Consider the following 25,190-nt stretch of genomic DNA (forward strand, 5'->3'; position numbering starts at 1 on the left):
CTTTTACAAGTATTAGTTTCACTGTCGAGACAAACTAATGGGACAATGTTCTGCATTTGCCGCCGGTGTATTTAATTTTCAGAAACGTGTCTTGGAAAGATTGTCAGACTGGAATTCTTTACTAGCACAGTTTTTCTTGTTCGTTACCTCATAAGTTTTTTTTTGTTTTGTTTCCAAGATATTGTATGGACTTCAAATACCAACTCAGAGGGATGATCACTTACACGTATGTTTTTTCATCAAATTACCCAAAACTGAGATTTCCCTTACATATTTACTTTCCGGCCATCTGGTTGGTCGAATTTTCATTTGAAGAAGGATTTCAGGAAATTCTCCTACGGAGAGTTGTTTTAATACCCGGACTCTGCTTATTGTCAATATTCAAGTTCTTTTTTTATCTTTCTCAACACGTGTCTTTTTTCCTATGAACACTTTTTATGATATATTTCATTATTTGAAAGAATGATACGTGAAAATGAAAATGTACATGTATATACATCATACACGATAGAGTGTTGATGTACTCGAGTTTTAGTTCGATCTAATTTTTAAAACGGCGAGGTGTTATCTTTTATTTTATCATACAAGACATAGGTTTTCACAATACTTTTAAATGAAGCCTTTTTGGACAAGAAGCTCCGTGCGGTCTCTCGTATTGAATCTAGAAGTCTAAGTAAACTTTATTTGTTCTATATATAGTTAAACAGACCCACAGTGGAAAATCTATGATATTTTATATATTTATGTAGCAGGTGGTATCAATAAAGTTCAATGTAAGTTCGAACGTTACTTAAAGGTGTTAAGTAGCTGTCTTTGTAAGAATCATGCAAAATCTGAAAAATGTGATACACCCAAAAAAAGGCTACATATTTTTATTTTTGTAATTAAGTTGTTTTATGGGCCTATACTATGAAATGGGGTATTATTCATTCAAATCCGCCTGCTCTTAGGAGATAATCAACATTGAAAATCCAGTAGATTCTATTGTATTTGAGCGTCATTTACAGAGTTATCTCCCTTAATTTTGAAATATACTGTGCATTCTATATCATTTTTGTCTCCTAAGAGCACGGGTAATATGAAAAACCACATGTTATTTTCTGTTTACTATGACATTTCAAACAAAATATCAAAAATAAAAATATGTAGGCTTTTTACCCATGAATCACATTTTGCATGATTCTTAGCTGGAGTGCAACTTCATTCTAAAATCGACCCATTGAAGAAATTTAAAACCTAGCACCGTGTCCAAATATTATTTTATTTAATATGTTGAATGAGTGGGATGACGTATTGAAGGCTGGAAACAATTAGAGGAAATAACGACAGGGTAACGAATGCCTACAGCAGCAATATTGGATTCGTAAAACATTTGTTTTCTTAAGCACCATTCTGTGTAAGAATCAGGTCGCGGGTGTATACGAGGTATATATACTTGGATAATGCAAACAAATCTCTGCGTTTCTTTCTTAATGTGCCACACCTTATTCACACTTTGCCTGATTCTTAGACAGAGAAGTACTTATACATAAAGATATGTATTGCTTCTTTATAGGTACAATATAATACATGTATCACAGTTCTGGTATTTACAATCGTTTAACCACTTAACCATTTCAATTTTGTATAGGTCTCAACTTTACTTCGTCCTTGATTGAACTACGCCCTGCTGATGTCCTTAAGACAGAAAACAGACTGAGGTTATTACATGTACGTAATGTACATTGTAGTAGATTTCTGGAATTAACATTTCGTGTGGAGAAATAATGATTACCAAGATGGACGATGAACGACAATTTTTTTTCGGAATAATGTGTAAAATCAATTTGAAAAAAAAAGAAAGATTTGCTGCATTTTTTTTATAATTTTCCGAAGACGACCATTGTACAACGGATCTTCCAAATCCCCGTCTTTCCCATGTAGGCCTTTATTCCGCTGATTCAATAATTTCACTGGAAAAAATATAGATATACTAACCATGAAGCAAATTGTAATGAATGCATACATATATTTTGTCCTGACTTTGAACTTGCATAGAGGGACTGAGGGGGTAAAAAACGTAAATTCAGGAGAGGAATGATGTTGATGAAATTTCTTATCGTTTTCAAGTTTGAAAACTTGCTTTATTCCGAGCAAAATTTGCGCAATTACATTTGTACTACCCCGGAACACCCCCTTTCTTATTCAAAACTAGGGCTGGCTCCGCCCTGGGATAGTTTTGCTATATCCTTTTGCTGATTTGTGACTGAGGAATTATGATAACTACATTGTATATGTATAGTATATTTGTATATATATATATGTTATCATTCTACGCCCGTTGATATATTGCCATATTCTTGGTTTAATACTTTAAATGTCAAATGTACATGTACAAATTATTACAAAAAGGTGGTGGTATTTTTATTGCTTTTATATTGGAATCTTTTGTAAAATTCAGATTTTGTCTGCATATCATACATTATTAAGTTTCGTTGCGACAATTTATGGCAACTGCTCAAAGCTTTAATTATTCAAATACTCGTTAATGTCATTTAAAATGTGTTTACTATTGCATTTACAACCTCTCTACATTTAAGTGCAGTGGTTCATAACTGGGACACGATATACGCTTTAATACAAATAATAACTTTAACAAGCCATGATAGAAATTACAGTTCATTCCGTAATTATTCACCGACATGATTCTGTCAAATAGAATCTTTACAACAAATTTAAATGGTTGCAGCGTCGCATTGTCCGCACTCAAATGTAAACAAACCAAACTGTATTTATCAGTTTATTTTTGTAGCTGTATCAAATATCATTGGGGATAATTATTAAAAGTCGAAATCTTGTCTAAAATCGCTTAAATTGTTTTAATATATTTTAAAAGACAGTTCAAGTTCTTGTTCAAGTTAGCTTTGATCTCCGATCCGTCCTTTTTTACATGTTACAGCATTGTTGATCTTGCCGCCTTCTGATTTATAATTGCAATATTCATGCTCATTGCTGTTTTGTTTTTATACCCTGCTTGACAAATCATACTAACATAGGTGATTTAATGCGTTCGTTCGTCACTCGTGCATACATTTGTAACTATATCCTTTTTATACCTGTTGTTGACGATATAGTACAGAAAAAAATATAGTGTACATTGCATTTACTGCCCCGGAATTCTGGCCCGCAGTTTCGTGAAAAGAATCTTGACAATTCTTGAGTTGTTTTGTTTTAATTTTAAATTTCGAGTAATTTTGATGTTTAAAGTTTTGATTTGAGGAAGGATTGTAGGAAGATCCAAATTAGAAAGTGTTAATGAAAATGGGCCCTGGCTCGTCCTGTACAGATGAGATCAACTATAAACTATTATAAAACTGCCCTATAACTGTCAGAGGAACAGTTCTATGACAAATTTAGAACAGTCTGCGGACAGTTCTAGAGCCGGTTCTTATGGAAGCTCTGTTCTCTTAGAGCCGGTTCTCCTAGTAGAACTGTCCTAGAGCCGGCTCTTCTGACAGTTCCCCTGAGAGGTTAGGACTGTATGTCCAAAACATCGAATAAAAAATCTGGAGGATGCGGTATTTGATCACTAATTTGACTGTCTAGTTTAAAATTTGTGGATGGTACTCAGCATATCTCTGACATTGAGCATCTCGGATGCATATAAATCTTGTACGATCAGCCCCGTCCTTCACTGTACGAAATCTGTAGGGTAGAGAACTTACATCTAGTCTTAAAATTTACAATATAGTCATACTAGACCTACTATGTCAAACATAAAACAGTCGTCAGAGAAACAACGTGACGACAAGTATAACAAGGTGAGTTAAAAATGACGACATAAATTTCATCTGTTCGAATTATGTTAAATTATTGCTTTTTCTGCATATCTTAATACGAGTAGTAGGTCATACATCGCCTGATAACTTTGTACAGTCACTGTTCCAATTTTCGGACAAAACGTTAAAAATGGTGAAGAGATTAACTTGATTTAAGAACATCTTATTTTCAACTGTATTTACGTCAGTTGCAGCTTTAGTCCAAGGTCTTGTAAATATTCCATGCACAAATATACATGTCAAAGTCATTTATGTAATGCTTAAGAGACTCTCCACGGAAAAAAAAACATAAATATGGGCGACACAGGGAAACTTTACCTCAACTATTTGTTTGTTCCACTTTATTGTTAAACTTATTATGACATCAGGAAAAAAAAATGTTCTTGTATCAAATTCAGTGGACAACTCGGGATATAAGTTTCCTGACAAATCAACTTCTATGGTTGTATACCAATTACAAGTCAAATGGGATATGGGCGAAGAATGGTGGTTAATATGTTATGTGTTATGAGACTCAAGAAGAGTATTCAGTTTTTCTATAACCTATAACATGGCTTAGTCAACCTTGATCATGACGGTAAGCCGTCACGTTTCAAATATAGAAATATGAACATGTACAATGTACAGTGTACCATGATTTGTAGCAGCTTACATGTACACATGTACAATAGTAACGTACAACACATGTACGTGTATGCATCTATATATAGATAGAATGTACAATGTTGGTATAAGCACAGATTGCGTTTTATATGTACATGTACATGTGTGATTGATGTACTCATCTTTAAGACTAACCACTAACATCATTTAAGTTCTTCTCCGTCTAAGAATCTGGCAAAATGTATATAAGTTTTGCACATGAAGAAAAAAACGTAGAGATTTTATTTCATTAACCAATTAATTATACCTGATAACCACCAGAAATTAACAATAAAGGGTTTTTTTTTAAATTGCCTTTTTAAGATATTGATAGGTCAAATTTAGTTGAAATGTACTACGGAAAAATAGCGGGAAAATTTTCCGGCACTCTTTCCCTATATAAGTAGTAAAAAAAAATCTACGTCACTGATGCTTTAGGATAAACTTAAATAGCTTTTTGGTTGTTTTCTAGATGTACGGAATATATTTTAGGCAAAAATGACTAAATTAGGGGAAATGATGTGCCATCCATTGCCCGATTCTCACACAGAATGGTACTTAGAAATCTTAATATTAACGTTGTATGTCATGACACTTTGTATTGTATTTGTTAACTGAGACTCAAAGAGTCAATTTTATAAATTACTTCATCCAAGTAATAAGATTCCAATTGAAATATCTCACCACCAGTCTATATCATATTTCTAAAAAAAATCATTTCCATTAATTTTCATTTCTATCGAACCTTTAAAAATCAACCCTCTTGTTTTTCCATTTTACACAACGGTTATTTACATGCACATATACCACGAACGCGGCTGCTTCAACAGAGACATATAAAAAAGGAACCGTTTTACTCAATAAATAAATGACAGATTAAATGTAACTGATGCCGACGACAATGACGGCGACGAATACCATTATACATGTACGTCCGCATTTTGTGTGCAGCCATATAAATACCAATCAGTTCATCGTCCTCGTTTTTATACCAACATTCTTCTGTTAGTAAGTAAAAACAAAACAGTTACCAGGGAAATGATGCAATCTGTCTTGTCATACATCATACTTTCTACATATAACGGTGTACCGGTTTTCTATTTACAACCAAAGTGCACTGTAATAAATGTTCATAAATACGATCATGTTAAAATGAATCATGAGCAACGCCAAATGTCGCCCCGGTATTTAGGTCAGGAAGTAGGGATGTATATATGAATATGGATTTTTTTCGGCGTACAAACATAAGTAAATGTACATTTGTTTGTAGAGATGCAACATTCTTTGTAGTATCGATTCGCTGATTCTTTGTCTCGAGTGTTAGCTGACGCAACGGGATTTCAAGTAGACGGACTGAAATTAGTCCATATCAAGAACTTTTGAATTGTTGACCCGAGCTGATGTCTTCCCTCAATAAAGATCGTGGAAAAATATTTCCTCTAAAGTACCTGTGTTTAATTTATAAGTTACAAATATGAATATGTCTTAATAAGAAAGAAACGCTCCAACCCTAGCCAAATCTAGGGAACAAGAGAATTGATCGACAGACAGACGGACATACAAACTGAAATTTGTATACACCGAGCAAAGCAAACTCAAATATCTGCATTTAGTAAAGAAATATATTTCTTCAAGGTTATTGGTTATGGATTTTGCAAGGATGACTACAAAATAGACGGGTGTTTGTTGACTGAAGTGGGGGGAAGGGGGGATTACTTCATTGCTGTATCGTAATCAATGGGTTATCCTCAATCAATAAGCAGGGAATCAAAATTAAAACGATAAATTCATAGAAAGTAGTTTTAAACTTTTATTCATTCAATTGTAAAATGACATGTATTCATTCTCAATTGTAAAACACTTTGAAACTAGTACAAGTTTGTTTTTTTTTTGTCTATTGAGCATGTTTAATAAATGCTGTTGACTACATTTGAAGCAGATGTAAATATCAGCACATTTACATTTTAACTCGTTACTAAATGGCAAGTTTCAAATGGCAAAAACATAGTACCTAATTGTGTAGACTATCAAATAACAGCTATACATGTAATTTCGATCTTCCACTGACACTTATTTAATTTACATCTTTAAACTTAAAATGTCTCTAAAATCTTCCAATATCATGACAAACGTGCGAACGTTCTTCCACTGTCTATATACAAAAGTATGCGACTCACTCGGCAAACATTCTTCACTTTAAACACTATGAAAATTAAAATGTTATGCAATGTAGTACAAGGTCTACGTGACAAAAACGCATTCATTTACATTTTTTACAAAAATGGCACGATATGTTCTAATAGTGAACACAGCTGGAAACTCTTGTAAATAAAGCGTGGTATCTCTTTTTTATGCTGGTCTTCCATTGCTTGTTCCATGCATGTCTATGGCTATATCTTTTCGCTGCTTTGTACAAGTTCTGGATATCATTTCGTCTTCACGACTCAGTTCTATTTACCACCGGATGTTTCAGTGCACTGGCTTTCAAATAGTTTCAGTATAACTGAAAACTTCGCTTGATGAAGTTTGGCGATACTAAAAACAGTTTTGATCAGGTCCCCCTTTTTAAACCGTTCAACTCCTCTAAGTATTTGATGAAAATGATTGAGCTGATAATTTGTCCGTTGCACAATTTTCCACCAACCGGAAGCACTCCTACTTTCTGGAATCCTCCGATCTTTTCAAGGATTCTGATCATGCCTTTGTTACTACTGAAAGTGTCCAAATACATTCCTATATATCCCAAATGTTTTGCGAAGTCTACAGCAGTACGCAAGGAAAATTCTCCCAAACTTTGTTTTCGTTCCGTCCTTTTTACTATGATAAACGGATCCGCCATTTCGTTATGTCCACGATAAAATTTGCTAACTGCAAGAATGAAACTTGCCAAAAGTTCTCCCGATTCTTTGCAAGTAATAGCAAAACAGTCACTTTCCTTGATTTCCATTCGAAACTCATCTTCATTATCGAATTCGTCCACACCATACCCCTCCCCACATTGGGAGGCTTCCTGTATCATGCAAAAGGTTTCGGAAATTTGGTTTTCTGTCATGTAATCCACGATTACAGAACGCCCGGTTTTCAGTCGGGCGACCATTGGAACCTGGGGCAATTTTCCATTCAATGTATCGGGTATTCTGAAAACGTAAATATGCACAAAATAAGTAACTTAAAAATACTATTCTAAGTTCTAAATGTTGGCAACCGGTACAATGTGGTTTTACATGTTTTGCATTTTTACATTTAAAGCTGCATGCAGCAAAAATAGAAAAAAAGGTATGGAAAACAACTCTCAAGTAATTAACCTACATATCGTTGTAGTTGTTCAGTATGTTGTTTACATGAAGTATCTAACGGAAATATTTGCTTACAGTCTGCAAAAAATGTTTTTTGATAAACTAAAATAAAATACTTACATTTCCATGTCGGAATAACTTAAATCCAAGCAAGGCATTTTCCCTCCAAAACGTAAGAAGTCAGCGATAGTATTTCAACTACCACCAGACAACGCGTTTACAGTCTAAAAGAACTTAACGGAATGATTGTTTGTGTAGCGAACTGCCTTGTTTATATCCGCCTACCTCCGAGTTGATCGTTCGGCAACTGCCGAGAACACCCGAGATTATTTTTAGTGTCAAGGTCGTCGATTTTTGTTGTCACTAATTGTATTGATCGATGGTTCAGTTCGCCACGAGGTAAACACTCTGTTAAAGGTACAGGATTCAAATGTGCTATTTGAGAGGGTTAAGCAACCAGTTTCGTACGAAATTGTAATAGGCTTAACCAATAATATGAGTCATAAACAAGTTAATACATACTGATGTCAACAACCATGTATTATTTATTATGCCGATCAATAATATATTGTTTATTGCTCACCATTCGGAAGATCCTTCACATTTTTGTTTACAAGTGATTTACCGAATGATCAATTTATCTAGCGGTTTTCGTGATATGATAATTAAATCGGTGCGTTCTTTATTAATTTATGCCAGTGTAGTTTAACAGAGGAGTTCATTTATTTTGGTAGTATTGCTGGTTGTGTTAATTATTTGCAGTTATTTTGGATTTCTGGATTTTATCTTTGCCATGGCGTATAATCTTTTAATCATATGTAATCTATAGCCTCTGTTCCAAACAAAAACAGCCCTGACCTTCAAACATGTATGTGAACAATGAATAAGATTAAACAAGGACACTCGAGTACAGGCAAGCCGCGACCTCTGCCTGAGATAATTTACGTTAAAATTTCAGTGGAGGAACCAGGGGTCCCTTATTTCTGGACTTCCCCTTCCAACATTGTTGGATGCCCCGAAATTGATACAGCGTTGAAAAAATATCGGTTTAAACGGTAGTATAGGTGTTACAAATATACATTCATGTAAAGTCTAAAGATATATATAAATATATACATATATATATATATATATGTATATATTTATATATATATATATATATATATATATATATATATAAATATATATATTATATTTATTTATTATTTTTTACGAACATTAATAATATTGATAATGCGTATTCTTTGCTCTTACTACCACAATGGGTTGTCACAATTAATGATTATATTTTCCCATTTGACGTGTTTCTACTAAACTTCTTGACAAGTTTTGGAAGTGCATTATCGTTTTTAAAATTACACCAAAATATAAAATAAGACAGCTAAGTGGATTTGAAAAAATGTTTATGTTACAAATTTGCTATGTTAAGGCCTTAAGTACTACTCCAGCTAAGAATCATGGAAAATGTGATTCATGGCTGGAAAGCCTACATATTTTTTAATTTTGATATCTTGTTTAAAATGTGATAGTAAACAGAAAGTAACGTGTGGCTTTTCATATACATGTAACCCTAGTCCGTAGGAACTAAGACTGCTATTTCATTAATGTCACTATATCTTTACAGAAACGGGTCCTTACACTTCGAAAATGAGGGCTGCCAAGTCGGGGTTTCTCTGAAAAATGGGGGTCGCTAGGACAATATTTGACATTTTGTCAATTTTACACATAAAATGAGAAATTTTCCAATAAAATGTTGGTTGACAACCCCCTGCACCCCTCTGTATGCGTCACTATTTTAGCACTTTAACGCTTTGTACTTCCTTCGGGGCAGATTTTTTAAACAATCTGAAGTACTCTATCATTACATGAAAACAAAATAGGATGGGTCAATAAATTCAAAAGTTCCGGATGACATTTTTTTCACGACCAGTGCTGAAAGTTTAAATTTCTATAGGTAATTGCACGTATTTATATTTAGAAATTGATTCATACATGTAAATATACTGATGGAGGCGCCCATCGAACAAACAAAATGAATACATGTATAACCTAGCATATCGTATTAGTCATCACTTATCATACATTATACAACCAATAAGTCAATTCACTAAAATCAAAGTTAACGGTCTTTGTGTGTTGGGTTAACTAAAAAACTAAATAAGGTCATTTTCATTGTGTTCAACGTATGGTAGGACATAGACCTAACATAATTCGTCAAAGCGTAATGAAACGTGGAATTTGGTGACAATGTAGACTTAAGTTTAATTCTAAACTCGGACTCTTAACATCGCTTAATGAGGTGATTTAAAAACGTTCAAAAACTTGACAATACATATAGTTGTCATACTTAAGTTAAAATCAATTATTGACCTTTTAGCATGCGAAATTTCGGCCTTCAATACGGAGCATAGCAGTAATGTTTAATTATTTTTACGAATATCGAAAAAAAAAAAACTTATCCTGATTTATTGCAGATATGTGAAATTAATAGCTTTCGATCCCAAAACAAACCATCATTTTTGGTATAGTGATTGCCCGTTAATATTTGACGTTTCACAAGTTCTATAACGTCTCCCCCTCTTTTCTTACAAAATGTAAATAATAAACAAAGTTTCTATGGGAAGTACATAGTGAAAAAAAGTGGAAACAGGGAATGCACAAAGAAACAAACCATACCATACCGCCAAAAACTTAAATGAAAGATGTCTTGACTAAATTTGAATTCCATACTGATGTCTGTGGCAAATGTAATGCACTTCAGACTTTGACTTGTATTTTTTTTTATCCTTGGTCGATATTTCTTAACGCAATTCAATGTAATTTATATGAATTTGTATCTATGGTGAATTTGTTATTCCGTTATTCTTTTTTTTCTTGGTTTGATTTGGTTTTTGTTTTGTTTTTGTTTTGTTTTCTTATTTGTCACAAACACCTGTTAGTTTCTCTATCCCTACAAATAATTTGACATAAAAAATACCAAACTAAAAGATGATTTGTTGAATTTTCCAATCATTGAGTCACAGCTAGCCATGTACTAGGTGAATATCATTTGACCCTGCTCTGGGTCATCAACCTCATGCACCGTGTGAATGTACTTACACACATTATATCTTTTCCCTGACAGAACGTTCATGATATTTTTATTTTATTTTATTTTTTCAATAAACATAACTAATCTTTGATCACTAATGTTAAATGATTTATGTGTTAGTTAAGCATTTGCTTTGCATATGAAACATTTTACACGCATAATATCTACTAATAGAAAAAAATTGCATGTGTCTGATTTTGAAAACGCCAGAACGAGAATAAGCACTAGATCTCGAGATAAAATGATTTGCTACCAAGTCATTTCTGATTCCGATGTAGGAAGTCAAATTAAGGGAAACAAATTCGGAAAGCCTAAGCTGCTTGAAGTCTTCTTTATGCGCGAGATTTGTTATGAAATTGCTGTGAAAAATTAAATTGCGCCGCGGAATCTCGAAGCTAAAACGAATCGTCCATTTATGGCCATTTTATCACTCAAAGGGAAACAACTTGAAACTCAAACTGTCACTGAACATAAATGTAGGCGTATAAACATAGTATATACAAATAGTCAGTTTTTGTACGTTGAAATTTCCACTTTAGATTGCAGTCGAGTTTATACGGGTTGCGCATATATATACAGTTACAACTTAGTCAGGTTTGGTATTCGGAACCGTCAGTTTTATTGCACTCTTTTGTCAGTTGTGCATTGGTAGGCATGGCACAATTTTCTGCCTCTGTTAACATTTAACTACACGTATTGTTTTAGCGGTATTTATATTAAAACAGAAATTTAAGTGTTAACCAATGCAGAACTGTGGCGTTACTATTTAAAACTAGTTAGGATATATAGGCTAACTACGTACATGTATTATCCCGCGTTTAACAATGCATGAACAAAAATTGTGTTTTTTTTTTTCAACTGTTCGTGAGTGTATTTATGATTTTGTATTTATAAAAAAATGAGATTATTTAAGGATTATACACATTTCAAATGTACATGTACATGCACACATTCTTTGAGAGGGACTCAGCGTCAGCGACGTCCTATACTTGTATACATGTATGTAAAGGCTCTGAAATATATGCATTGTTCAAAACCGGTCTGCTAGAAAGACGTACATGTATACAATACGGTGATTGTTTGAACTATTAACCCAGGCACAGGCGGATGTTATAGGAAGTATCTCATTTCCCAGTTTTCGAGAGATACCTGTATCGCCTATAGCAACATGCCAGTACAACATAAAGAAATTCGTAATTTTATTACAAATAGCTTCGTCCATCATAGGAACAATATACAACCATACTATCATATTTACATTTTCAACGCGACTTTTTTATACTAGACATTTAAATGTTGAACAAAATTTCCAGGGGTTCTTTTAATTAGAGTGTTTAAATGAAATATACATCGTAATTGACATATATTTGTAACAGATGGGAGTGCCTTAATTACAAAATGCTACTAATAGGTTATATTAATATAAGAGTATGGTGCACATGTATGCTATTGAGAAAAGGGATTGGGATGTGGGTCTTAAGTAAAAAATGAGATTGTTCTGTTTTTGTATGGAAAAATCAGTTGAAACGAATGTTTAGGAATAAATTCTTAATTCTCACTGATAATAGGATAAATAATGAAACATCTAATTTAGCTACATAAAAACCCTTTTATTTTGTTCATGAATGCTATCTATAATGCTGTATGAAAAAAAAAATGGCTGCTTTGGAAACACGTGGTTGACCGTGTGTACCTTTTTTGAACACAGTACTGTGCCTGATTCGTTAGTTTAAAACGTAAGATAACCTTCATATTTTGATACGTTTGTCGTGCAAAAATGCCCATTTTTATTAAGTAGCACTCCAAATAAGAGTCATGCAAATTATGGTTCATGGTTAGAAAGCCTACATATTTAAAAAATATATTTTGTTTGAAATGTTATAGTAATCAGAAAGTATAATGTGGCTTTTCATATAATCCTTGTTCTTATGTGATAAAAAATCTATAATAAAATGTACAGTAGAATTTAAAAAAAGGGAGATATCTCTGTAAATGACAATATCATATAATATAATCTTTTGAATTTTCAATATGAAAAATATTTTAAGAGCGAACAGATTGAAATGAATAATTACACATTTTATCATATAGATCTGTAAAGGAGCTAAATTACAAAAATACAAATGTGTAGCTTTTGTTGGGTGTATCATATAAAAATTACGGAATTTGCTTGTTTCTTTTCTAGAAAAGCAGAGGATGCTTACCCTACCGGTGCACCTGGTCCATCCTTCCAGTTTTTAGTGGAGTCCGAGTTTTGCTTTCGTTACTTTCTATGTATGATTTTATTTACTTTATGTTCTTTGTTGTGTATGTCTGTTTTCCGTGTCTGGTCTTTGTACCGGGATTATTCTTTTGATTACCGCTATAACCTTGGTTCCCTTGATTATTCTTACAAAGACTACTTAATATTTTACTATTGCTTAATTTGGTGTCGATGCATATGCGATATATTACACAATAAAATGCCTCAAAGGTATAGATGATCATGAGTTCCAAATTTACTGTAAATTGTTGATGAAAAAAAGTCGACCTTGCTTCAAAGCATGTTTCAAACCTATTTGTCACAATTACATACCAGTTGTTACATAATATACACTATAATTTATCGCCTATTTAGAATGATATATTTAGTTGACATTCTATAGTTTATGAAAAAAAGTTCAGAGACATTTTTTTTCAAGAATCGACGATGAAACTTCACATTCAAATATTTTAAAATAGAAGATAAACAACAATAAAAACAAATAAACAAGGTAAACAGGGTACTTAATATACTGAAATGGTAAAATTGTATTAAAAACAGAGCGCAATTTATTTCATTTGGTGATTAAAAACTCAACACAAAATGGCTAAGTTCAGCCAGCTAAAAAGTAGGAAAAAATTGTTGATTCTTTTTTTTTAATCGACAACATATTTGTCCAGTGTGGTGGACGTCTTTTTCAACAAACGGTCGGTATTCCAATGGGAACAAATTGTGCTTCTTTACTTACTGATCTATTCCTTCACTCTTATGAAGCTGACTTTATAGCTGATCTGAGCAGAAAGAAAGAATATCGTTTGGCTAGATCCTTCAATCTCAGTTTCCGCTATATAGATGACGTATTATCTTTAAACAATCCTAATTTCGGGGATTTGATACATCACATCTACCCAAAAGAACTTGAGATAAAGGATACTACAGACACTGTGAAGTCAACCTCATATCTTGACCTACACTTAGAAATCGATGGTAAAGGAAAACTATTGGGAAAACTTTACTACAAACTTGATGACTTTTCATTCAGAATTGTCAAATTTCCTTTCATCTGTAGCAACATCCCTTCGGCCCCTGCGTATGGAGTGTTTATATCACAACTCATACGTTATGCCAGAGCTTGCCGAAACTACGCAGACTTTTTGTATCGCGCTAGAACTCTAACAAATAGGCTTCTGGAACAGGGTTACGTTGCTACGATTGAAGTCATCACAACAGAAGTTTTATGGTCGTCATCATGAACTTGTGGATCGTTATGGTGTATCCATCAGCATCATGAAAACTGATTTATTCAACGGGTCATAGTTTTCCTTTCCTCATTTGTCTACCCCGGACTTGACTTTGTATGAGCAACTCGGCGGGTGTTTATAGAAAAGCAGAGGACGCTTACCCTACCGGTGCACCTGGTCCATGCTCCCAGTTTTTAGTGGAGTCCGAGTTGCTCATTTACTTTTGTTACTTTGTATGTATGATTTTAGTTACTTTATGTTCTTTGTTGTGTATGTCTGTTTTCGGTCGAATTTGATATTACATGTAAATTTAAATTATAAGGAATGACTATTATATTTCTTTCGGTCTATTTGAAAGAACCTTTACGCAGGTTATTTAGTCACGTGTTTGAGGTTCTTTCTTCATGGTTACCGCTACAACCTTGGTTCCCTTGATTACTCTTACATATACCGAAAAAAAATATATTTCAGTCAATTCTAAAATAAGTTCGTGTTTTTTGTTCTTTCATATACTTATCTGTATTTGAAACTATCGGCGGTTTGTATTACTTTTACTCCCAGAGTCGACATCACGTAACTTTTATCCGGGGCTACTTGTGAAGTATAGCATATATCCCAAGACATGGGATTTGTTTATGCTCTGATTTTATCAAATCATGAGTGGTTCGGTCTACGATTTAAATCAAAAATCTTCTGTGACGTGTAATACGTGACTTTCTTCAGTTTCAAATTGTATAATTGAGATATTCGCGATTTATATTTGATTAAACAAGTTTTTGACATTATACAATAGAAATTAGACATAACAGAAAGAAATAAAAATAGAGTATAGAGATATATAAAAATGAACATGCTAAGTGTCTTTGTAAGAATTATGCAAAATCTGGAAAGTGATACACCCCAAAAAGGCTACATATTTTTATTTTTGTAATTAAGTTGTGTTATGGGTCTGTGCTATGAAATGTGTAATTATTCATTCAAATCTGCCTGCTCTTAGGAGATAATCGACATTGAAAATACAGTAGATTCTATTGTATTTGAGCGCCATTTACAGAGTTATCTCCCTTAATTTTGAAATCTACAGTGCATTATATATAATTTTTATCTCTTAAGAGCACGGGTTATATGAAAAACAACATGTTTATTTCTGTTTACTATGACATTTCAAACAAAATATCAAAAATAAAAATATGTAGGCTTTTTACCCATGAATCACATTTTGCATGATCCTTAGCTGAAGTTCTAGTTAAATGGGTAAGGATATTTTAAACAAAAAGGCGGTGGTTTCAGGTAAACGTCTTTAGTGTTGATCAGCATGATATTTAGTCTGCTTGGTAACAATAATGTGCAGAAAACTGAAAGGTAAATGCTGTACATTGGAAGTGTACAACACAAACATTTTTTGACTTGTTATCAGTTGTCACAATTTAATGATAGATATTTAAACAAAAATCCCCCCAAAGAAAAATAACTAAATAAAAATACACACACTGATATCTAACACAATAGTTTGTTGAAAACCAGAATAATTAAAGTAATGAAATGTAAGTGACTACATCTTCGAAACTGGCAATGACTTAAAACAAGCACTTTACCAATATTTTGCTCTTGGTATTTCTTTTTTTATTACATCAACATTTTAACACTTTAAATGCTAGTAATAGATACACAGAAAAAAAATAAAAACAAAAAACAAGTCAAAAGCACTGACGTAATTAAAGAAAAAAATGAAAATAAATATTTGTTCAGTTCTTTCTCGTCGCAAAAGTTTGAGTGGAAGGCAAACAAATCAATTTAAATGAACTGTCGAAAACGACATTGAACCGTTTTTTAGGTGAACAACAATCAATAACTTGAAGAAGATAACTCTCAATCCCGTTGACAATTGACGAGAGATTTAGACCGTCAATGTCGAACATACCCGCAATTTCAAGGCGAGTGGTTAAGTGGGTATTAAAAAAACACTACCAAAATCAAAACAAAACTATTGATTATCGTTCAATTATTCATATTAGGTAAGAATGGGGTGTTCTTAGTGGATAAAACATGGTCATGTGATATTCATTTATGTGCGTTCAAATGTCAAGAGGTCTTTACAGCATAATAATACCTGGGACAATTACTGACGGTTATGCCTGTGACAAAACCATCGTCAGGGTCTGAAGTAAAAGCAACACAATAGTTGCTTATGTAGAAGCCATTAGCGATTAATTGAAAGCCATTGAGAAATGGTATTACCTTAAACACGATGAGGCAATTCCAATGGCTCAGGTGAAATAGTTGCCTTAGCAGTCAATTAGTCATGATACTACCCTTACAGAAACATCTATTGTGTAATGATATTCCTTTTTTATAAGCACATGTGAAATATTAACTGCAAATACATGGACATGTAGATTGTTACATTCTATGGAAACACTGTCAAGTGTGTTGAAACGGTGCAGTTCTGATCCTGGTTTTTGTCTATTCATCTCATCTATCCGATCTCTGTTATTAGAATCGGTAAGATTGTGCTGACTTTAATTATGGGGAATAGATCACGTAATCGAGGAACATAATTTGTTGTATGATCCAGTTTAAAGATATAGCATTTTGTTTTTATTCTGACAACTCTATAATGAAAGAGCAGAATTGTACGGTATGCAGTGCTAAGAACATTAGCAATAGCAATATTAATAAAAATGCTGACATTAATGTCACTTGTGAAGTATTTCTGTCGTCTTGGCTTTCTTTCTCCAAACTTCAATGTAGATGAGATAAGCAGTGTTTCGTAGTCCAAAAAGAAAACGAATTATGTTTGTCTTTGATGCACCTCGGTTTATTTTATTGTCCACTAGAGTGTATACAATAACGTTACAAATTTTGTATCACCCACTTGTTAACGTTCAGAAAAGAACTGATTGCTATATATTGTTTTTTCACCACTTTTCCATTGTGACTTGAAAAACAATCCGAATTCACAATTAAAAGCGGGGTATTGAAGAAGGCACACTCTACGGCAAAAAAGTATGAAAACACAACAAAAAAGACAACACTTGAAAATACATAGGAACCAGCATCACGAACCCCAAATTAAAATAGGGGGGTTTACTGAAAAATGAGCAGTTATATGTTGTAAATATTTACAATCTCTTCGTTTTAGACTAAGTTCTTCTACTTTCACCAACATGGTTTACGTTTGTTTATCGCTCAATCATTTGAATGAATTCTGTGTTAGGCAAATATGTGTTCGTGTAAGGCAAATACATTTGTTTTATTTCACACAAATGAAAAAATATAAGGCCGTTGACGTAGTAAATAATCATATATAAACACTAATATTTTAATTTATATTATTATTGAGACAGTAAAAAACACGGGACGTAAAATCAATTTCACCAAATATTTATTTGAGTTACCTGATGTCAAAATAACACAGACAGAAGTCCAACGTGACCTTCCCAACCATTAGATAATAGAGTGAACTCAATGTCATACATGTAGTAGGGTAATCCACCAGACATACATCAGAATCATCCCAAAGTGCATTTTGAAAGGATGACTCCTTAAATGGGATACTTAGTAAATCTTTTAGCATGAAACGTTTGTATGTTTGAAATTATGTAAAACAAATAACATTTTGCGCTTCGCTCAGCGATTACTTTATTTTGTACTCCGACATAAAATGATGGATTCGCTCCTTTTAAACTATGTTGGATAAAACAGGATTTTTGAACGCACTTGCTTAATTATAGCAACTGCATAATGATATGAGAATAAGAACTATGTCAGGGGGGTGGGGGGGGGGGGGGTTCACCCAACATATACTCCAAAAAGTTAACAGTCAAATTTCGGGGAGGTTGAACAATGTATTCAGGGTCTACAGTTCAGCTTCAACATTTTACGGGTGCACGAAAGTAGACAATCCGCAATCCTTACTTATTATTAGCACCTTCACATTAATGAAACTTTTGCCGTTGTCTAAAACCATAGTCTATGTACTAATGTCTTTTTTCCGATACCTAATTGATATTTTTCCCTTTTTATAAATCCATTTTTATGATATATTTGCGCAAGTCTTAATGGGCTTTTCGTATCTTTTTTATCTTTCCAGATGCTTTAGAAATGGTTCGAGTTGAATAAGACTATCAACCATATGCTTATTTGATAATCACGGGTAAATATGCTGATGAAGTAAAAAATAAAAGCCATTTACGTGACTCCTGATATAGAACTGCTCCAGTGTTTGGAAATGCTTTTAATGATACATCCTTTTTTTTAGTTTCTATTGGACATTTTACGAAGGGTAAATCAATTGCTATGACGTAATATACTTAAACCTCTATAGTGTAAATATTTTTTATGATATATGTCCTTGTTATTCTGTAGATTGTTTGAAATTGGCTTTGTTACCCTTAGATTAAAATAATCATTTTATCACTTCCACGGTTCTCAACATGACGTAACTGAACGTTAATGAGTGAGTATTCTTTTCAAGTATGATCAGTCACTTCTAACTGTTACAGAGGTATTTCCACTATTCACCGGACTTGCCGTTCAACACAGAAAAAAAAACTAGTATGTCAGTTGTTTGTTAAACAATTGAAAGGTCTTTCCCTTGAAAACTATCACTTCGATACATAACATGCTACCTTCTACAAAGGTGTGTTTTGTTTTGTTTTGTTTTTTTTTTTTGCAAACCTAGTCAAATGCAATTGTCCCACGGAGTTCCTCATAAAAAAGTCAAGTCCACGGTAAACGAAAGAGGAAAGGAAAACTATGAAACATTCAAAAATCAGTTTTCATGCTGCAGATGGATACACCGTTCCGATACACGAGTTCATGATGACGACAATTAAACTTCAATCTGTTCCAAAAAGCATAATTAATAAAAGCGCAATCTAGCGCAATACAAAGCGTCTGTATATCTGACGCAAAGGATTTTCTCCGTGTTTGTGTCTTTGTATATGTGTATGTGTTCCTGATATTGTCTTGTCCAAGACTTTGTTCCTTCCTGAACTGAAGTGTTCTGTAGGTCAAGGAATTCACTAATCGTTACTCACAGTGTATCACCAGCTTAAATATCGAGCATGTATATATTTACTGTTCAAGCTTTTTATGTGTTCCTCTTCGATTAGCGAGAAGTTATATATAAGCAACATTTAATTGATATTTACACTTTTAATTTCGCGAATATTCGGAATAAAATTTTCTCCAGAAAATAATGTTCATCTAGTGAGTAATCCATATTTCCATGAAACTGTTTGCTATAGGTGTAAAACGACATGAGATTGATACATCTTTCCCCTTTATAATATTCTTCTAGGTATAGTTAAATTTCTAATTATCTAATCTTTGAACAACTTTTACGTTTTTAATTTATAATTTGTGCACCCAGTAAAAAAAAAACCAAATAATTAAAAAAATAAAGAAAAAAATAATCGAGCAGTAATCTTCAAAGCAAATAAAAAAAAAACAACTTTTAAATGACATTTTCTTTATTATTAAATTTTGGGAATAATTGTTCAAACTCTGTCCTCGTATTATTATTATTATTTTAATGAGCGATCTATAAACAAATCAGACTGAACATAACCCGTTTTATTTTTCTTCTGCTTGTTCTACTTTCGAGATAAAAATTGTAATGTAATTTGCTCTGTGCATAATTTGACTGACCTTTAAAGCGTGATGACGGTATAGTTTTCTAAAATCTGTCATGTAAATGTTAAAAGGCATTGCTATTTCAGTGGGTACTTCGAGATCAAGAATCACCTCTACCAAATGAGTATCAGAATTTGATATGGACTGGTACATGCCCTGAAATTGTATTTTAGCTATAACATTAAACATCGGATTAATCCATATGTAATTGCTGAACCCACTCCTCCTGTTTTGATGCTTTTGTATTTTTTCCAATAGTCTTATCATATCTCACTGAAACAGAATAATCAATACCACGAGACATCACGAAGATGTACATGATTTGTTTCTAGTTTATTCAAAATCTAAAGCAATAGGTTATGTTTCAAATGTACTGCTCGGTTGTTGGTATCTGGAGATTAATATTGAACAAAACTGATGACGTCATTATCATAAGTTCTAATTGGTATTGAGCGCAATAACAATAAATTCGAGTTATTTGATTACCTTTGTAAATGTTAGTTAATAAACAAGCTTTGTGCTTGTTTTTGTTTTTTAAATCGCGGTATTTGTTTTAAAGAATGAAATATACGTTCGAGAAATTCATTTACGCAGGATAAACATTAAACACATCAGTCTGATTTTGTTTCATCTAAGTCTAGTTTTGTACAATGCTTAACCAATTCAACAAATATCTAACTATTTTTGGATAACAATATTCTATTTTTTAGTTTGGTATGGTATTGTTGTACAGTACTTATGTAGGGAAAACATCCCATTCTATGTTATACTTGGGGGATGGGTAGGAGACTGAAGAATGGAGGGCTTGGGAATAGGGATGATGTATGAGGGGATGGTGATTTTGAATGGCAAAGATGGAAGAATTTCTATAAGTAAAAACGTGTCAAATTTCGTCAAATAACAGCTAAAATGGTGACGAATTTAAACATGAAAAACTTAAATTTAAATCTGATAATGTAAATATTTGATTAAAAACATGTAAAGGGGATTCTATGGGGATGGGGGATTTGTCTATGGTGAGTTGGGAATGGGGAATTTGGGATGGTATTTTGTGTAATGGGGAAGTTTATACCATCTAAGAGCTGTAAAAAGATCAACAGAAACTTGTAAGAAATCTGTCGGACAATGACCTCTTACTAATAGTTCATTTAGATCTTGGAGATTAAACACACATCGCTGGAATAGTAATAAGAATATTATTCTTTATTGGCAAGTGTTTTGCCAAACAATTTATATGATAATACAACATTTAGTTAGTAAGGAGCGCAAAGTCTGTTATTATTTCTTTAATATAGTTTGCATTATGTATACCAGTTGAATTGACCATTGTAAAAAACAATAACTATTATACTTTGCATTATGTCTGTGCATCATACTTCCAACTTCGATACTACTGTATGGTATAAACATGTCCTTACCAAAAATAACATGAAGATATAAGAAACGATATTGGTCTAGATCAAATACTTTTTTGCAACCGTGAACGTGATATGTCACATGGCAATTAATTTCTGAAATCAGATTGAAACATGAAACACAAATATAATGTTATTGTTGCCAAACTTTGCACTTGTTTCAAAGAGTAATCAAGGGAACCAGAATTCTTGTGGAAATTAAAAGAATGTAATCAAGGAACAAAGACAAGACAAGGAAAACATACAAAGTAACTGAAATAATGCATACAACGTACAAAAAGTAAATGAGTTACTCGGACTCCACAAAAAAAAAAAACAAAACAAAACAAAACAAAAAAAAACTGGGAACATGGGCCAGGTGCACCGGTAGAGTGCGTCCTCTGTTTTTCTAGACACCGACCGAGCTGCTCATAAAAAGTCTAGTTTGGGATTGACGGACGAGGTAATGAAAAATGTGACACGTTGAACAAATCAGTTTTCATGGTGCAGATAGATACAGCGTAACAAGCCAAGTGTTCATGATGAAGACCATAAAATGAAATTTCAGTTACATTCAAGGATTTTAAAGTTATATTTGTACTGCTAATTTTGAGAATATTACTTTTACTACATGTTTATCAATTTGATGTTTTTAACATCTCAATATTAAAGTTATTTCATTTACCTTCGGATGTTTCACCTGCATATTTTACAATGCTCACACTATACTAAATATATTTGTACGTGACTTTTTGCAAACACTTGCGCATTTTTAATGTATGTTTAACCAAGTCAATATTTCAATGTATGCAGTTTGGTGATGGAAAATTTCTATTTATTCAAATCTCCATTCAGTGAGTTAAATATTTTCCTATATGTACGAAACCGTATTGAGAACTAATGTAGGTCACCTGAAGATGTATTTATCTGCAAAATGAATGAATGGGGAATGAAATATAGAAATTTGTTTCATGAACGTCATACGTACTAATACATATGATACGTCGAAATCGAATTTTCCATTATCAAAAACATTTTTGTGAAAATGCATTTGAAATGTTGTAGCAAATTTCAATTAAATGATGTATTTGTAGTAAGTGGTCGACAGAAAACGTTATTTCATTAGTGTTTAAAGTAAGGTGTCAGTTTGTACTGGCAAAACATGGCAGACATGGCACCAGTGATCATATTTTGGTTATTCACGATAACCAATTGATTATCCTATTTATCATATATATTTCCTCCATTATACGCTGCTATTTTATTATAAATTACAAATTTTGTGAACGGCGGATTGATGTCCGTATTGTGATATTTTGGCAGGAGAAAGCCCGAAATGGAATTGAATTAAAGAATTTATTAAACAGCGCGAACTATCGAAAAGTTTTACACTGGGAACATTCAGTAAATCACTGCTATTTAGATAATAATTACATTTCTTCGTTTGATAAATTTTGCTTTTCCGACCAAGTTTCAATCGAAGCTATGTTAGACATTTCAGGGAGCGCTGGTTACTCAATAAAGAATCAACAACCTTTAGATGCATTGGATAAATTCATTGTTTCTAAGCCAAAAAGTATTTCAACTGTTTTGTTGTTTGCTAAATTGAAACAAACAAAAATAATAAAATAAAAAAAAAATATATAAAAAAAATATTTTAAAAAATTGCCCCGTGCTGGTCCGGGTGTTAAAAGAATAGGCCTGCAGCAGCGCTAAGCTTGTCGTAAAAGGCGACTAAATAGTGCTCAGAACCCTAGCCGGGGACTAGGGCGTTTTGCCCACAGAGCAACTGGGATGTGTGCCCCATGTGGTGGAATGGGGTACCCCTGGTGTGTTACATGCTTGGGTTGTCAGGCTATAATACGGAAAACCTGACCGCAAACCATAGTGGTGCACCGTGTTGGGAAAGATGCCACGTTCCTCGCACTTTAAAGAACCCTACTGTAGTATTCTATTGGAGAAGGAACCAAAAGGCTCCGCCACAGGAGGCTAAATTGCCCGACCCTACCCATCTCTCCCTATTTCCAGTGGCAATCAAAATTTGTCGACCCCGTTATCCTTGTGTCCCATCCCTTTTTTCATTTCATCATTTCATGTTCATTTTATCATCCATTTCATGTTCATCGTCTGAATATAGCTGAAATATTGCTGCTCGGACGTTAAACCCTAACAAACAAAGAAACAAAACAAAAAAAAAAAAATTCTATTTTAAACATTTATTTGCGTTGATGAGAACATCATATCATAAATACCCCTTTTTGTACTTGCACGGTTATAATTAAACATGTTCTATTGTAAACAGTTTTTAAATAGACATTGACATACGTGTAGTAAATATTTACTTACAATCCTTGTACAAATAAGTACGGAAACAGTGAGATAATGGTCTTACTAAATATTTTTTTACTTGAAAAAGATTCAATAAGAACATTGGTACTATTAATCATTAAATTGCTTGTTTGCAATATTGGGCTATTTAAAGAGGTGTTTAAAAATTTAAAGCTACTTGATCTTCTATAATGGGAATCATTATATCCTTGTTTTGATGATGAAAAACGATATAAGGTGATAAATCAATGATTTGTCACAAAACATGTTTACCACTGAAATACTTTATAACAGGTAGTGATGAAATATAATACAAGTATTGATACAAACAATATTGAGAGTACATTAAGGTCACACATACTTTTAATGATCTGATGTATAAGGATTTCTCCGTAATTGCCATGAACGATTTTTTTTAAATAACAGGGAAAGAGTTATTTCCCTTGGACCTTGAGCGATGTTTACGACTTTACAATGGTTTTATTAGAACAAGGTACATGTTAAATAAAAATATACTTAACAGATTAGGTCATCACAACTTTAGCATGATTTTAAGAGTATCAAAACTCCTTTGCAATGCATGCTATTTTCAGTTTGTGTGTTGGGGATTAACGCCCGAGCAGCAATATTTCAGTTATTTTCAGAAAGTTAAATTTTAATCTTAAAATCGTTAAGCATAAATGAATAATTTACGTCGTTATCAATAAAACATTTCTTTATCTTCATCCGTTTTTCAAGGTTTCCTTTGATTTAAGGGATCCTATCGTTGAACAGTTTTGGAATATTATTGATTTTGGTTATGGATAAAATTTAAGGTTCATGTGTCATGACACACTGCATACCTAACACTTGTGCAATATTATACGTGGAAACCATCAAGACACCTTTTTTTGTTTGTGGAAAATGTACAAAAACACTTTTAAGAAAAAGTTTTCTTGATTTCCCCTTAAAATACCACAACTAGCAAAGAAAAGGAATTAGATGTGGTTAATAAATGTTCATGATACGTTAACAATCTTGTAAAATGTACAAGAAAAAAGAAAAGTTAATTTAATTTATAGTGACATGTGCATTGCTTTGACTCTTACTTTCACATCAAAGTGTGAAAGAACGTTATATATGCGTCTCATGACATTTACCTCTGTCAAATTAGTCAGGAATTCCAAGGTTTATATACATGTTTGTATCTTTGATCTACAATTGTATGTCTATATATGACACGTTATTCAACCTGAAGTACCGTATTTAATCTGTCTATTACAGAGTTTATGCTATTTAAGCAGCTTTTATCATTTAACCACATGCCGTGGAATATAATTTAAGTTATATTCTACATGTACTACGTATATAGTTTTCTGTTTGTTTATGACCAGCTGGTGTTGGAGAAAATGAAAACAAAAATTAACTCACACAATCACTGCTTAACTCCACCCCTTTATGTCAAGTTGTAAAGTACACGGTTAGCAGCTTTACCTGTTTGTAAAGAGTAATGCTCATT

The 25,190-nt window shown here is 32.9% G+C and overlaps 1 protein-coding gene across 1 annotated transcript; it reads right to left on the reverse strand.

Moving 5' to 3' along the window:
- Positions 1–6,257: 6,257 nt before the first annotated feature.
- LOC148598243 (uncharacterized) lies at positions 6,258–8,036 on the reverse strand. Its single transcript, XM_088561562.1, has 2 exons — positions 7,877–8,036; positions 6,258–7,597 (listed from the first exon to the last, which is right to left on the reverse strand). The coding sequence occupies exons 1-2, from the start codon at positions 7,912–7,914 to the stop codon at positions 7,012–7,014; spliced, it is 624 nt and encodes a 207-aa protein (XP_088417688.1). The 5' UTR covers positions 7,915–8,036; the 3' UTR covers positions 6,258–7,011.
- Between the last annotated feature and the right edge of the window lie 17,154 nt (positions 8,037–25,190).

The sequence above is a fragment of the Perna viridis genome, chromosome 14 (assembly GCF_037379345.1).
Source record: "Perna viridis isolate PV_CMFRI_1.1 ecotype Kerala chromosome 14, ASM3737934v1, whole genome shotgun sequence".
Classification (NCBI taxonomy): Eukaryota; Metazoa; Mollusca; class Bivalvia; order Mytilida; family Mytilidae; genus Perna; species Perna viridis.

What these genes read in the sequence shown, in the direction of transcription:
- LOC148598243 (XM_088561562.1), bottom strand. Translation starts at nt 7,914, where the DNA reads ATGCCTTGCTTGGATTTAAGTTATTCCGACATGGAAAT. An exon ending in AGTTATTCCGACATGGAAAT is followed by an intron (nt 7,598 to 7,876) that starts GTAAGTATTTTA and finishes TTACGTTTTCAG; the next exon opens with AATACCCGATACATTGAATG.